At 45.3% G+C, this 17,380-nt stretch overlaps 1 protein-coding gene across 1 annotated transcript in view; it reads left to right on the top strand.

Moving 5' to 3' along the window:
- The window catches only part of brsk2a (BR serine/threonine kinase 2a), a 512,190-nt gene that overhangs the window by 413,305 nt on the left and 81,505 nt on the right, over positions 1-17,380 (top strand). The window contains exon 9 of the mRNA XM_042302009.1: positions 10,613-10,644. Within this exon, the coding sequence (XP_042157943.1) occupies positions 10,613-10,644 (32 nt within the window). The remainder of the gene's footprint in view (positions 1-10,612; positions 10,645-17,380) is intronic.

Raw genomic sequence — 17,380 nt, 5'->3', positions numbered from 1 at the left:
AATCATTTTGCACGCACAATTTTTCAGTTTTTGATTTGTTAAAAAAGTTTGAAATATCCAATAAATGTCGTTCCACTTCATGATTGTGTCCCACTTGTTGTTGATTCTTCAAAAAAAAATACAGTTTTATATCTTTATGTTTGAAGCCTGAAATGTGGCAAAAGGTCGCAAAGTTCAAGGGGGCCGAATACTTTCGCAAGGCACTGTAAATATGGTTCCCAATCAGAGACAATGACTAACACCTGCCTCTGATTGAGAACCATATCAGGCCAAACACAGAAACAGACAAACTAGACATACAACATAGAATGCCCACTCAGATCACACCCTGACCAAACAAAACATATAAACATGCAAAGCAAACTATGGTCAGGGTGTGACATATAAAGAAAGGCAATGATTGGTAGATGGGTAACAATATCAAATCAGACATCGAATATATCTTTAAGCATGTCTAGTTAATAATTATGCTGTGGATTATGTATTAAACCACCAAGACACACCACAGACACAGTCATCCTTCTGAACTGCAGGACAGGAATAAAGATGCTCAGGGATGTTACCATGATTTTAAAACAGTTACAGAGTTCAATGGCTGTGATGGGAGAAAACTGAGGATGAATCAACAACATTGTAGTGACTCCACAATAATGACTTAAATGACAGCGTGAAAAGAAAAATCTAAACATACAAAACATGCATGTTGTATGCAACAAGGCACTCCCGAGTGGCGCAGTGGTCTAAGGCACTGCATTTCAGTGCTAGAAGCATCACTACAGACCCTGGTTTGATTCCAGGCTGTATCAAAACCGGACGTGATGGGGAGTCCCATAGGGCGGCGCACAATTGGCCCAATGTCGTTTGGGTTTGGCCAGGGTAGGCCGTCATTGTAAATTAGAATGTATTCTTAACTGACTTGCCTAGTTTAATAAAGGTTAAATAAAAAAATCAACTAAATTAAGTAATACTGCAACAACAACAAAAACATGGCAAACGAATATACCTGTGGCCTAAATGCAAAGCCTTATGTTTGGGGCAAATCCAACACAACACATCACTGAGTAACTTCCGCCTGGTGGTGGCTGCATCATGGTATGTTTTTCAGGATAGAAATAAATGGGATTGTCACGCGGGACTAGGTGTGTGAGGAAGGAATCAGGCGCAGAGAGTTCCACAGGGAAAAAGTGCACTTTTTTCCGGCACAAACAAACGAGCCCACAACACAGGGCGCGGAAATATATGGACCAACCAAAACACAGGGTGCCAGGTCCAGAACACGAACACACCTAACTAACGCACACACGTAACACAAAATTAATCCCGCACAAAACAAGGGCGGGTAAACATACTTTAAATAAGGAAGCCCATCAAGCACACACAAAAGAAGACAAAACAAACAGACAACGAAAAAGGGATCGGTGGTGACTATTAGGCCGGTGACGACGACCACCAAGCTGCGCCCGAACAGGCAGGGGAGCCAACTTTGGCGGAAGTCGTGACAGTACCTCCCCCTGACGCGCGGCTCCCAAAACGCGCCGCCACCGGCCTCAAGGGTGACCCGGAGGGCGGCGGAAGTCTCTCAGGAGAGAAGGATCCAAAATGTCCCCCACCGGTACCCAGCACCTTTCCTCCGGACCGTACCCCTCCCAGTCCACGAGGTACTGTAGGCCCCTCACCCGGCGTCTCGAGTCCAGAATGCCACGTAATTGTGTATGCCGGGGACCTCTCGATGTCCAGAGGGGTGCGGAGGGACCTCAGGCACCTCACTTTCCTGAAGGGGACCAGCCACCACCGGCCTTAGGAGAGACACATGAAATGAGGGGTTAATACGATAATACCTAGGAAGTTGTAACCTGTAACACACCTCGTTTATTCTCCTCAGGACTTTAAATGGCGGCCCCAGCTTCCGGCAGGGCAGGTGGAGGGGCAGGTTTCGGGTCGAGAGCCAGACCCGGTCCCCCGGTGCGAACACGGGGGCCTCACTGCGGTGCTGGTCAGCGCTCCTCTTCTGCCGTTGCCCCGCTAGTCTCAGCAACTCCTGGACGGCTTTCCAGGTGTCCTTGGAGCACTGTACCCATTCCTCTACCGCAGGAGCCTCGGTCTAGCTCTGATGCCATGGGGCCAGGACCGGCTGGTATCCCAACACACACTGAAAAGGGGACATGTTCATTGAGGAGTGGCGGAGGGAGTTCTGAGCGAGCTCAGCCCAAGGAACATACCTCGCCCACTCACCAGGCCGGTCCCGGCAATATGACCGCAGAAACCTGCCCACATCCTGGTTTACGCGCTCCACCTGCCCATTATTCTCGGGGTGAAAACCCGAGTTCAAGCTGACCGAGACCCCCAGTCTCTCCATAAATGCCCTCCAACCTCTGGACGTGAATTGGGGGCCCTGATCAGAAACAATGTCCTCAGGCACCCCATAGTACCGGAAGACATGGGTAAACAGGGCCTCCGCAGTCTGCAGGGCCATAGGGAGACCGGGCAATGTGATGAGATGGCAGGACTAAGAAAACCGATCCACAACGACCAGGATCGTAGTACCTCCCTGGGACGGGAAAAGGTCGGTAAGAAAGTCCACCGATAAGTGTGTCCACGGCCGTTGTGGAACGGGGAGGGTCTGTAACTTCCCTCTAGGCAGGAGCAGGAGGAGACATAAAATCTCACGTCCTTAGCCAACGTGGGCCACCAGTATCTCCCTCTAAGACTCCGCACTGTCCTCTTGATGCCAGGATGACCCGAGGAGGGTAGAGTATGAGCCCAATGGATTAGTTTATCACGGAGGGGGGGCCAGCTCTAACCGTGATGCCCTCTCTATTTCCGCGTCCACCTCCCATACTACCCGTGCCATGAGACATGAAGGTGGAATGATAGGAGTCGGCTCAACGGACCGCTCCTCTGTATCATAGAGGCGGGACAATGCGTTGACTTTGGTGTTTTGGGAGCCTGGCTGGAACGAGATGATAAAACGAAACCCAGTAAAAAACATGGCCCATCTAGCCTGATGCGGATTTAGCCTTCTCGCTGCCCAGATATACTCAAGATTACAATGGTCAGTCCAGATGAGAAAAGGGTGCTTAGCCCACTCAAACCAATGTCCCCACACCTTCAGAGCCTTGACTACAGCTAACAACTCCCGGTCCCCCACGTCATAGTTTAGCATAGTTTGGTTGCACGCCCGAGTGCTGGGACAGCACGGCCCCAGCCTCGGACACGTCCACCTCCACTATGAACGCTAAAGAGAGGTCCGGATGCGCCAACACGGGCGCATTGGTGAACAGCTCCACCAGACGACTGAAAGCTCTGCCCGCCTCTGCTGACCAACTCAAGCGCACCGGTCCTCCCTTTATCAGTGAGGTAATGGGAGCAGCCACCTGACCAAAACCCCGGATAAACCTCCGGTAGTAATTGGCAAACCCTAAAAACCACTGCACCTCTTTCACCGTGGTCGGAGTCGGCCAATTACGCACGGACCTAACGGCGTCACACTCCATCACCACCCCGGAGGTGGAAATACGATAACCCAGGAAGGAAACGGCCTGTTTGAAAAACACACATTTCTCGGCCTTGCAATACAGGTCATGCTCCAACAGTCGCCCAAGTATACGCACCAGAGACACGTGCGCCATGTGGCAGAATAGATCAAGATGTCATCTATGTACACTACCACTCCCTGCCCGAGCAGGTCTCGGAGAATCTCGTCTACAAAGGATTTGAAGGCAGCTGGACCATTTTTCAACTCATAATGGCCAGATGTAGTACTAAATGCGATTTTCCACTCATCTCCTCCCCGGATACGCACCAGATTACACGCACTCCAGTTTTGTGAAGAAGCGCGCCCCGTGAAATGATTCCACCGCCGTAGCGATGAGAAGTAGTGGGTAACTAAACCCCACTGTGATAGAATTTAGACCTCGATAATCAATGCACGGACGCAGACCTCCCTCCTTCTTCTTCTTCACAAAAAAATAAGCTTGAGGAGACGGGTGGTGTGGAGGGCCGAATGTACCCCTGTCCCAGCGATTCAGCAACATATGTCTCCATAGCTACTGTCTCCTCCTGGGACAATGGGTACATGTGACTCCTAGGAAGTGCAGCGTTCTCCAGGAGGTCTATCGCACAGTCCCCTCCACGATGGGGTGGTAATTGGGTCGCCTTCCTTTTGTTGAAGGCGATAGCCAAATCGGCATATTCGGAGGGAATGCGCACGGTGGAAACCTGGTCTGGATTCTCCACCGTAGTCTCACCAACGGCAACTCCTATACACCTGCTCGAACACTCCTCTGACCACCCTCTAAGAGTCCCCTGTCGCCAGGAAATCACCGGGTTGTGCTGAGCTAGCCAGGGAATTCCCAACACCACTGGAAACGCAGGTGAATCAATAAGGAACAGACTAATCCGCTACTTATGACCCCCCCTGCGTTACCATGTCAAGTGGCACCGTTGCCTCTCTGACCACTCCTGACCCTAATGGTCGGCTATCTAAAGAGTGCACGGGGAAAGGTAGGTCTAACGACACAAGGGGAATCCCTAGCCTTAACGCGAGCCCACGATCCATGAAGTTCCCAGCTGCGCCTGAATCGACTAGCGCCTTATGCTGTAGAGATGGAGAAAACTCAGGACAAGAGGTTAACGCAAACTTATGACAGACAGGAAGCTCTGGGTGAGTCTGGTGCTGACTCACCTGGGGTGCCCGAGTAGTGCTCCGCCTGCCCTCCCAACTCCCAGACGAGTTCCTCCAGCACCCGTCGGGTGTGTCCTCGCCGACCACAACTGGTGCAGGAGGAAACTCCTCCTCTGGTCCCCTTCGAAGCAGACCCTCTAACTCCATGGGGATGGGAGCAGGAGGGCCGGGGGGTGGAAACTACAAGGCCTGTTCCGAACACCCGCGGGCAGCCAGCCACACACATACACAATATTTCAGTTTGAAATGCAGGGTCAAATCAATCAGTTAATCCAATGAACCCAGATGCTCTTAGTCAATCACGTACTCAACGTATGTAAATTCAAGAAGACTATACTTCCAGAGGGGCCATAAAAAAGGCACTGTCAATTCACCTCTCAGGGGATTGTCTTTGTGCTTCAACATTGAGACTCTCTCTCGTTCGCTCTCACACACGCACATGCACGCACACACACACACACTCACAAATCTTTGGATTCGATCACTTTGTGAGGGAAAGCAACAAGTTCCTTGAGAGATTACTTCATAGGTTCCTTGATCTGAAACCTTAGAATAGCAAGTTGCTATATTGAACTATGTCCTCTTTAATAAAGTCTATGGCAGCAGTAATTGCTATAAGGGCACAGAGAATCAGACAAAAAAGCAATTCATATTGACAATGACATTCATAATCCACTGCACCGGTCACACCTTGGGTTCATTCTAGTCTTCTCAGTCTTCTTTTCTTTTTATTGTTTCCTTCTCTGTTTATCTCTTTCTCATGGTCTTCTCAGACAATGAGCTTGTTGTCTTTCTGCCCACGGGGTACTGGGCAGAGGCCAACTCATGGCACTGCTCACCAGCGCAGAGAAATAGAGAATGAAATAGAGACCACCTTTGAGCCAGAGGGCTTGGCAGGGTTAGAGCAGTGTGTATGACTGTGTATAATGCTCTGGTCTGACTTCTCTCTCTCTCTCTCTGCATGCTGGGAGTGATTGGTGCATGCTGGGAATTGTTTGAGTGAAGGAGTGCGTGTGTTGTGGAGAGTTAGATATTCACAACTTTCTTTCGGTTTGCTATTTCTTGGTGGCATTTTTTTGGTTTTCTTCTGTGCATGATTAAGGTTATTATTATTTATTTTTTGTGGTAGAATTAAGTATTTTGTTTTTCGTATCGAAATTACCCTGATTTTGGCGGGGATGGCAGCCCGAATGGGGATGCCGTCCCTGTCACTTAGGCATGGCTTTAGGTGTGTTACTGAAGCTGCTGTCACGGTGGAGGAGTTTCTGGTCGCCGTAGGAGAGAAGGTAGGCTATGAGAATATTGCTTATGCATCCCGGATGAATAAAGCTGTGGTGGTATTTCTTAAAGAAGAGTGTCTAGTTGATCGGATGGTTGAGCTTGGTGTACTTCTTAAAGGAATGTTTATTCAAGTTACGCCGCTTTTTTCTCCGTCAACAAGGGTAACGATTTCAAATGTACCTCCATTTATTCCAAATGAGCTATTGGAGCGCGAGTTATTGCGCTTTGGGAAGTTCGCCAGTTCAATTAAGGTTGTCCCGTTGGGTTGCAAACACCCGGTGTTGAAACAGGTAATGTCATTTCGGCGACAGGTGTTTATGTTTTTGGACTCACCGGAGCAAACTTTAGAGTAATCATTTAAAATCAAGTATGACAATAGACTGTATATGGCTTATGCTAGTACGGGTAGTCAACAGTGTTTTGAGTGTGGGGATGTTGGTCATAAACGACATGCTTGCCCGAAAAGGGAGAAGGTCGAGGGAGGGGCGCAGGTGGTCATCGTAACGCCAGGGCCCTCTGATGTAGAGAGAGGTGGGCCGACAGTGGTAGAGCAGCCAAAAGCACCTGTTGCTGAGGAACAAGTTATCCGTGTTGAGGGCACGGGGTTGCAACTTGTATTAGAGGGAAATGTTACGCTACAGAAAAGTATTGTTGTAGAAGGTAAGGATGTATCTGAAGAGCCAGTTCCTCAGACTGGTGAGCAGGTGCCCAGTATGAGTGCTGGGGTAAAGGAGGGGGTTCATGTGGAGCTAGGCTCCCAGGTAGTGGAGGAGATGCTCACTGCGAGTAACGGGGTACAGGAGGGGGTTCATGTGGAGCTAGGCTCCCAGGGAGTGGAGGAGATGCCCACTACGAGTAATGAGGTACAGGAGGGTTTTAATGTGGAGCTAGGCTCCTAGGTAGTGGAGGAGATGCCCACTACGAGTAATGAGGTACAGGAGGGTTTTCATGTGGAGCTAAGATCCCAGGTAGTGGAGGAGATGCCCACTACGAGTGCTGGGGTTCATGTGGAGCTAGGCTCCCAGTTAGTGGAGGAGATGCCTGGTACGAGTGATGAGGTGCAAGTGAGGAGTGTTGAAAGGGATGTGGTAGAGGGGAGTCAGTTGTCTGTGGTCTCAGCTGAGGATCAGGAGAAGGATATGGATATCTCTTTAGATATGACAGCTGCTGGTGAGGACTCAGTTTATGATCTAGAGGAGGTAAATGAGTTTCTGGATCAGACTTTTGGGAAATCTGTCAAATTGGCAGATTATTTTGATGTTGATAAGTTTGTGAGGTCAGCTGTCAAGTTACAGAAGATGGTGGGGTTAGACCAATTGAGTGAGAAGAAGTGGTTTCGTTTGAGGAAATGTATTACTGCTGTTGCAGCAGCAAAAGGTGGTGGGAAACGTCTTCAGGTTAAAAGAAGAAAAAAAATGATGATGATCATGAACAGGACATCAAATCTATTGAATTGAAGCTGCTCACTCAGAACGACCCTGGACTAGTCATGAACTTACAGGACAAGAGACATGAACTGAGGTCGTTTCTGCATGAAAGAGTGAAGGGTGCCTTGATTAGGTCTCATTTCGCTTCCCTCAAGGATATGGATGCTTCTAGTGCTTTTTTTTAACCTAGGACAGTCGATATTTCAACGTAAACAGATGGTCTGCCTTCGTCTCCCTGATGGGAAGGTGACCACGAATGATATTGAAATGCGTCAACATGCCGTGGATTTCTATTCGTCCCTTTATAAGGCGGAGGATTGTGACTCTCTGTGTACTGAACAGTTGTTACATGGTCTTCCTCAATTGGGACCTGAGCAGAGAGTCGCATTGGACGCTGACATTACAATGCAGGAGCTGTCCACAGCAGTTATGCAGCTCTCAACAGGCCGAGCCCCTGGCATCGATGGTTTACCATCTGAGTTTTATAAGCACTTTTGGGGGTCTATTGGGGAGGATTTTTATGAAGTGCTGTGTGAATCTTTTCATGAGGGTTCTCTTCCTATATCCTGTCAATGTGCGGTTCTTTCACTGTTGCCAAAAAAAAGGGGGATTTGGCTCTCATAAAAAATTGGAGACCTGTTGCTTTGTTGTGCGCAGAATACAAAATTGTTTCTAAATGTCTCTCAAACAGGTTGAAAGAGTATCTTGGATTGTTGATCCACAAGGACCAGTCCTACTGTGTACCTGATCGCTCTATTGTTGACAACTTGTTTCTGATAAGAGATGTTTTAGATATTTGTAAACTGTCTGATGTAAATGTGGGTTTACTTTCTTTGGATCAGGAGAAGGCTTTTGATCGTGTGGACCACCAGTACTTGTTTAAAACAATGAAATCCTTTGGGTTTGGGGATGTTTTTCTGTCTTCGGTGAATTTACTGTATGCTGGAGCCTCGTGTATGGTGAAGGTGGGTGGTGGTTTAAGTTGCCCCATCCCTGTCGAAAGGGGCATCAGGCAGGGATGCCCAATTTCAGGGCAGTTATATAGTCTGGCGATTGAACCAATGCTTTGTTTTTTAAGAGCAAGGTTACTGGTTTCTTTGTGCCAGGTGTAATGAAGGGTCCCACGATAGCACTGTCTGCGTATGCAGATGACGTGATAGTTTTTATTACAGGGGGTGAGGATGTTAAGGTTCTCTCAAACACTTTAAAGGTGTATGAGGGGGCCTCCTCAGCTAGAGTCAATTGGGGAAAGAGTGAAGCGCTGTGGGCAGGTCAGCTTCAGATGGTGTCCACTCCACGGTTTCCAGGGGGGCTTCAGTGGGGCAGCGGAGGAAAGTGTGTGCCAGACTGTCAAGGTGGAAATGAGTGTTGCCCCAGCTGTCTTATAGGGGACGAGTCCTGGTAGCTAATAATCTTGCTGCTTCTACCCTGTGGCACAGACTAATGATTTTACAGCCACCAAAGGGTCTGATACAAGAGCTTCAGAGGTTTGCGGATGTGCTTGGTCCAGGTGCCTCTCCAAATGGCTGTTGGCGATCATTATACAAACTGCCTATTGATAAGAGGATAGCTGACCTCCAATGGAGGATAATACATGGAGCTATAGCCACTAACATGCATCTGGTACACCTGGATCCTACTGTTGGGGAGGGGTGTCCATTCTGTGCTGAGTCTGAATCTCTGGCACATCTGTTTTTACTGTGTCCCAGGTTGGTTGGGATGATTGAACTGATCACTGATTGGTTCTCAACGTTGGGAGAGGTTTTCTCTTCCCAACTGTATATATTTGGGCCAAAGTACAGGTTCAGTCAAAAGGGTGTAGTTGTGTTGCTTAATTTTGTGTTAGGGGCAGCAAAATTAGCGATATGGAAGACCCGAAAGAACAGCATTCGGGGACAGGGGTCTGTGGATGTGGTGGGAATGCTGGAGGGAATGTTGGCAGCGAGACTAAGGGTTGAGTTTGCCTATTATAAACTTGTCAACAATATCGATCTGTTTTTGAGTATAGTGGGTATTCAGAGGCTGTTGTGTGTTGTTACTGTGGAGGAGGAATTTGAGTTGTGTTTTTAATTGATGTGTAACTTTGGTTTTGTATGAGTATTTATTGTGTGGTGGGCCCCCAGACCCAATAAAGAGTATTTAAAACTCTCTCTCTCTCTCTCTCTCTCTCTCTCTCTCTCTCTCTCTCTCTCTCTCTCTCTCTCTCTCTCTCTCTCTCTCTCTCTCTCTCTCTCTCTCTCTCTCTCTCTCTCTCTCTCTCTCTCTCTCTCTCTCTCTCTCTCTCTCTCTCTCTCTCTCTCTCTCTCTCTCTCTCTCTCTCTCTCTCTCTCTCTCTCTCATATATATTGGTCAAAACATACAATTCTCAGGGAGAAGTACATTTTTAATCTAAAAAAAAAATTCATATTTTTCCGTCATTGTCTTTTGATGAACGAAAACATGTTCTATCATAGTAGCTCAAAATGATCAGAAATTACTACTCTGCTTTGCTCTTTGCACTTTTGTCTTGGAAAGCACAATGTTCAGGGCCATAAAATGTGTCCATTGTACAGTATACAGCCTACTGCACTGTACTACAGTATCCATTCTCAGACTTTTACCTTCCCACCTTCAACAACCTGTTTGCTCTCTGAACTGGCTTATATTGGTTGTGTCGCATCATTTGAAACAGGTTAAATCAATTTTGAGTGGTTGTGTTCAATCAATGACATATGTTCTCTATTTGTATTTGATTGTTGCCACTTGTGTTTACCAGTATGGATGACATGTGCATTAGAGTGCAGAATGTGTTTTGAGAATGTGTTTATAGTTTTGCTGAAAAGTCTAAGTGAGATCTGCAAATTGTGTTTTACCATGTGAAATGGTTTAAGGTATTGACAACAGACTGCATAATTAGCTAAATGAGTCTTTGTTCAGTCAATGGGTTTTAGTGTTTTAGCAATTGAGAAAAACTGTAATATTGTATTATCTTTGAAAATCGATAATGTTGTGATAATTTTGTTTGATTACTCATGAAATGGGTAGTGTTTTTTAGGCAACAGTCTGAAACAGGGAGCTACTTGTGTCCAATAAGAAATGCACATTTTAGTTTTCCAAAACGTTTTAAAGCCTTTTGCTACTGGGTGCCCGGATGAAAATGACCAGACTTGTGTATGTGTAAATGGCTTGTGTATGTGTAAATGGCTTGTGTTTACATTTCTCCTTTCTTTCTCTCCTACAGTTAGAACAGATTCAGAAGCACAACTGGTACATGTGAGTGTACTTTTCTTTTCTCTCTTTTCATCCTAATGTTCTCTCTGTGATTCGGGATTTCAAAGGGACAAAGGAAGAGTTAGGATAAATTGGATAAAAGTAGTCAAAGGTGGGGAGACGAGGGTGATGGGAGGGAGGGATGTCTCAGTTGGTCTGGATTAAGAGGAGGAATCAAGGGAGCGGGAAGCGCGCATTAGAGAAAAGTTTGTTTTTGTGTGAGTGCTTTTGCGCGTGTGTGTGCGTCTTTTCTGATGAGCTGCAAGGACAGAGATCCAACACATCTACTGGCTTCGGAGGGAGAGGGAGAGGGAGAGGGCGAGAGAGAGGATAATGGGGAGAGAGAGCAGAGGAGAGATAGAGAGAAAGAAACACTAGAGAAGCCGGGCCTCGAGGGACCCCACTTTGAGGCAATGAACAGTCACTTTGACTGCAACATTGGAACAGTCTAATATATACTTCATTCATGCTATCAGAAAAATAATATTTTGCTTGTGTTTCTAAAGGTCTTGGGTAAAAAAAAAAATCATAGAACGCAATGGCATTTTTATAAGTTTATGTTACTGTAGGCAATCTGCTGCCTCACATGTGGAGGGCATGGAACAGCGGTTAATCTTGGAAAAAGTTTTTAAATAGAGTTCATTATTTTAATTTCGAGAGTTACTTGATGAAGGTAAGTGTTTTGGAAACCTCAGAATCTGCTGTTTCAAAATGAATCAAAATGTCTTACCTGAATGTGACTCTGTAGGAAGATAAATGAAAGTTAATGACTGGCGGTGAATGGGGGGTGTGGCGGAAATTTTTGTTTCCACTTAAAACTGCTTATGACGCTAATTCTGTTTGTGATATCAAAATTCTAACAACATACAGAGCCTTCAGAAAGTATTCACACCCATTGACTTCTTCCACATTTTGTTGTGCTACAGCCTGCATTTAAAATGGATTCAACTGAGATTTTGTGTCACTGGCCTACACACAATATCCGATAATGTCAAAGTGGAATTATGTTTGTCGAAATGTTTAAAAATTAATTACAAATGAAAAGATGAAATGTCTTGAGTCAATGAGTATTCAACCACGTTGTTATTGCAAGCCTAAATAAGTTCAGGAGGCAAAATTTGATTAACAAGTCACATGACGTGTGGTCCCTCTGTCGAGCAGTGAAACACAGATGCAATCACAAAGACCAGGGAGGTTTTCCAATGTCTCGCAATTTTTATTTTATATTTTTATTTAACTAGGCAAGTCAGTTAAGAACAAATTTACAATGATGACCTACCGGTGAACAGTGGGTTAACTGCATTGTTCAGGGGTAGAATGACGGACATTTAGCAGACATTGAATATCCCTTTGAGCATGGTGAGCACCCTAACAACAGAGAACCCTTACAACACAAGAGTGTATTTTATCCCTGGAATTCAATCCAGATTAGGATGGGATTCCTTTGGCTGGTCCTTGCACTCTGCGTCCTTGTCGAATCCAAACAACCATATGTACTAACAAGCGGATCTCCAGTGGATATCTTCCTGCGCTGCGAACCAGAGAGTGTACATCTGCCTAGACGCTGAGGTGTACCGCAAACACATTCCCCCCAGCGCACACTTGAGTTGGGCTGGGACTGATTGGACCGGACAAGCAGTTAAAGGTTCACCCTTTTTGAATGTTATATTGTTTTTGTGCATCTCTGCGTGATGTTCTATCGATTTCCTGGGTCATTTCATGTTTTCATGTGTATCTGAGTTATTGGTGTTCAAGCAGGCAGACATCCGTCCAGTATGACATAGCACTGTGTTAGTCGCTCTCACTACACTGGAAGTTAATAGGATGACTTTTAGATAGCGAAAACGTCTATCATACATGTCAGATTTCAATACCGGCATATGCCTTAACGGGAGAGTGTATTTTTTTCGAATGAGCCATGGACCATATTTTTGCAATATTCCTACCTCGAGAAATGTTTCATTTAAAGGAGGGTCTAGCACATGCCACCTGCCTCTTCAGTCCAGGGTGCATTGCATGGTGCAGTTGCCAGAGATGTCATGGAAAGGAGATAGGAATCCACTGAATGAAGGAATGTATAACGCACCACCCAGCAGACTGTTGACCAATCGCGTTAACGTTGTCATGCTGCGTCACACGGTTGCTCAAATCAAATCAAATGTTAGTGGTCACATACACACGGTTAGCAGAGGTTATTGCGAGTGTAGTGAAATGCTTGTGCTTCTTGTTCCGACAGTGCAGCAATATCTAAAAAGTAATATCTAACAATTCCACAACAAATACCTAATACACACAGATCTAAGTAAAGGAATGGAATATGGATGAGCAATGACAGAGTGGCATAGGCTAAGATGCAATAGATATTATAGAATAGAGTATATACATATGAGATGAGTAATGCAAGATATATAAACATTATTAAAGTGGCATTATTAAAGTGACTAGTGTTCCATTTATTAAAGTGGCCAATGATTTCAAGTATTTATGTAGGCAGCAGCCTCTCTGTGCTAGTGTTGGCTATTTAACAGTTTGATGGCTTTGAGATAGAAATTGTTTTTCAGTCTCTCGGTCCCAGCTTTGATGCACCTGTACTGACCTCACCTTCTGGATGGTAGCGGGGTAAACAGGCAGTGGCTCAGGTGGTTGTTGTCCTTGATGATCTTTTTGGCCTTCCTGTAACATCGGCTACTGTAGGTGTCCTGGAGGGCAGGTAGTTTGCCCCTGGTGATGCGTTGTGCAGACCTGCGGTTGTGGGCAGTACAGTTGCTGTGCCAGGCGGTGATACAGCCTGTAAATGTTTGTGAGGGTTTTAGGTGACAAGACAAATTTCTTTCTTCAGCCTCCTGAGGTTTAAGAGGCGCTGTTATGCCTTCTTCACCACACTGTCTGTGTGGGTGGACCATTTCAGTTTGTCAGTGATGTGTATGCCGAGGAACTTAAAACCTTCCACCTTCTCCACTGCTGTACCGTCAATTTGGATAGGGAGTGCTCCCTCTGCTGTTTCCGGAAGTCCATAATCATCTCCTTTGTGTTGTTTATGTTGAGTGAGAGGTTATTTTCCTGACACCAACTCCGAGAGCCCTCACCTGTCTCGTCATTTTTGGCAATGAAGTCTAATACTGTTGTGTCGTCTGCAAACTTGATTGAGTTGGAGGTGTGCATGGCCACACAGTCATGGGTGAACAGGGAGTACGGGAGGGGGCTGAGCATGCACCATTATGGTGCCCCAGTGTTGAGGATCAGCGAAGTGGAGTTGTTGTTTCCTACCTTCACCACATGGGGGCGGCCCGTCAGGAAGTCCAGGACCCAATTGCGCAGGACGGAGTTGAGACCCAGGGCCTCAAGTTTAATGATGAGCTTCGAGGGTACTATGATGTTGAATGCTGACCTTTAGTCAATGAACAGCATTCTTGCATAGGAAATATTCTTGTCCAGATGGGATAGGGCAATGTGATGGTGATTGCGTCATCTGTGGACCTATTGGGGCAGTAAGCAAATTGAAGTGGGTCTAGGGTGATATGTAAGGTGGAGGTGATATGATCCTTGACTTGTCTCTGAATGTTCTTCATGATGACAGAAGTTCAATTACCTTTGCATTCTTGGGTACAGGAACAATGTTGGCCATCTTGAAGCATGTGGGGACAGCAGACTGGGATAGGGAGAGATTGAATATATCCATTAACACACCAGCTAGCTGGTCTGCACATGCTCTGAGGATGCGGCTATGCTGGCGTTTGGGCCGGCAGCCTTGCGAGGGTTAACACATTTACATGTCTTACTCACTTTGGCCTTGGAGAAGGAGAGCCCACAGTCCTTTTTAGCGGACCGTTTCGGTGGCACTATATTATCCTCAAAGCGGGCAAAGAAGGTGTTTAGTTTGTCTGGAAGCAAGACGTCGGTGTCCTTGACGTGGCTGGTTTTTCTTTTGTAGTCTGTGACTGTCTGTAGATCCTGCCACATATGTCTTGTGTCTGAGCCGTTGAATTGCGAATCCACTGTCTCTATACTGGCATTTCACTTGTTTGATTGCGGAGAGAATAACTACACTGTTTGTAATTCGGCCATATTCCCAGTCACCTTTCCATGGTTAAATTCAGTGGTTTTCACTTTCAGTTTTGCGCGAATGCCGCCATCTGTCCACTATTTCTGGTTAGGGTAGGTTTTAATAGTCACAGTGGGTACAACATCTCCTATAAACTCACTCACCGAATCAGAGGAAACATCAATATTATTCTCTGAGGCTACCAGGAACATTTATTTTTATTTTTTTACCTTTATTTAACCAGGCAAGTCAGTTAAGAACACATTCTTATTTTCAATGACGGCCTGGGAACAGTGGGTTAACTGCCTGTTCAGGGGCAGAACGACAGATTTGTACCTTGTCAGCTCAGGGGTTTGAACTCGCAACCTTCCAGTTACTAGTCCAACGCTCTAACCACTAGGCTACATATCCCAGTCTATGTGATCAAAACAATCTTGAAGCGTGTTGGATTTATTATGAATAAATGAATAAACAATATCCCCATTTTAAATAGAGTTGTTACTAAGTAAGCTTATACTCTGTTTTATTATATCTGATGAAAAATATGAGTTCATAAGAAGGGATTGTGTGACACGGACAAGGAGTAATTAAAGTTAATGAACACCATTCCAACTAGGAAGAAACATATGGGTTGGGGACTGTGTAAACAAATAAGGTCGTTAACCTAACATTGAACCTACAGAAACTTAGCTCTGGGGTTTTTAGATAAGGCAGTGAGTGCATTCCTAGGTTTTCTGTTAATTAAAACTGTCAGCTCAGTGGTGATCGATAATGTTGAGGGGTCAAAAGTTACCTGGGAGTGTGTTAGTAAGTTAGAATGAACTTTTCACCTCACTTTGTCCCGGTCGAGAGGAGGGGATTCTGTTAAAGCAATGAAATGACGTCATGATCTGTATATAAACTGTTGCTCGTGATTAAGTGGGAGCGCGCTCCGAGAATCAATTCTATTACCTATTACTGAAAGACTGGTCTGCGTCTATTTTATGCAAACAAGAAATCTTAGAAATTCTCATAAAATAGATTAAGGGTTTTCAATTGATGAAAGCACATTGGCATAATTAAATTACATTAACAAAGCGTGGATTCCGATTGGTCAGACCAAAATAGTCCTTAGTCCAAGAACTTCCTGTTTGAGTTTCTGCCTATAGGAAGGGAGGAGCAAAATGGAGTAATGGTCAGATTTGCTGGAAGGAGGGCTTGGAGGGCCTTATATGCATTGCGGAAGTTAGGGTAACAGTGGTCCAGTGTTTTTCGAGCGCGAGTGTTACAGTCGATGTGCTGATAGAATTTAGGTAGCCTTGTTCTCAAATTTGTTTTGTTAAAATCCCCAGCTACAATAAATGCAGCCTCAGGATCTATGGTTTCCAGTTTGCAAAATGTCCAGTGAAGTTCCTTGAGGGCCGTCATGGTATCGGCTTGAGGGGGGATATACACGGCTGTGACAATAAGTAAAGGGAATTCTCTTGGGAGATAATACGGTCGACATTTGATTGTGAGGAATTCTAGGTCAGGTGGACAAAAATACTTGAGTTCCTCTATGTTGTTACAATTACACCATGAGTGTTTAATCATGAAACATACACCCTTCTTCTTCTTCCCGGAGAGATGCTTATTCCTGTCGGTGCGACGCACTGAGAATCCAGGTGGCTATACCGACTCCGACAGTATATCCCGAGAGAGCCATGTTTCTGTGAAACTGAGTATGTTACAATCCCTGATGTCTCTATGGAAAGCAACCCTTGCCCTAATTTGGTCTACCTTTTTGTCTAGAGATGGGACATTGGCGAGTAATATACTCGGAAGCGGTGGGTGGTGTGCGCGCATACGAAGGCTGACCAGAAGACCGTTCTGTCTCCCTCTTCTCCGGCGTGGTAGTTTCTGGTAGGCCTCTGGAATCAGTTCAAATGCCCTGGGTGGTGCAGACAAAGAATCCACTTTGGGAAAGTCGTATTCCTGCTTGTAGTGCTTGTAAGTTGACATCGCTCTGATCTCCAATAGTTCTTCCCGGCTGTATATAATAACCCTTAAGATTTTCTGGGCTAACAATGTAAGAAATAATACATAAAAAAAACAAAATACTGCAAAGTTTCCTAAGGACTAGAAGCGAGACCGTCCTCTCTGTCGGCACCATCTTTAAGGGGAAAATAGGCATGTTTCAAATCAAATCAAATCAAATTTTATTTGTCACATACACATGGTTAGCAGATGTTAATGCGAGTGTAGCGAAATGCTTGTGCTTCTAGTTCCGACAATGCAGTAATAACGAGCAAGTAATCTAACTAACAATTCCAAAAAAACTACTGTCTTATACACAGTGTAAGGGGATAAAGAATATGTACATAAGGATATATGAATGAGTGATGGTACAGAGCAGCATAGGCAAGATACAGTAGATGATATCGAGTACAGTATATACATATGAGATAAGTATGTAAACCAAGTGGCATAGTTAAAGTGGCTAGTGATACATGTATTACATAAGGATGCAGTCGATGATATAGAGTACAGTATCAACGTATGCATATGAGATGAACAATGTAGGGTAAGTAACATTATATAAGGTAGCATTGTTTAAAGTGGCTAGTGATATATTTACATAATTTCCCATCAATTCCCATTATTAAAGTGGCTGGAGTAGAGTCAGTGTCATTGACAGTGTGTTGGCAGTAGCCACTCAATGTTAGTGGTGGCTGTTTA

This window comes from Oncorhynchus tshawytscha, linkage group LG19 (assembly GCF_018296145.1).
Source record: "Oncorhynchus tshawytscha isolate Ot180627B linkage group LG19, Otsh_v2.0, whole genome shotgun sequence".
NCBI classification, from domain to species: domain Eukaryota; kingdom Metazoa; phylum Chordata; class Actinopteri; order Salmoniformes; family Salmonidae; genus Oncorhynchus; species Oncorhynchus tshawytscha.
Note: the sequence above shows the minus strand (reverse complement) of the source record. Positions and strands in the feature narration are given on the sequence as shown.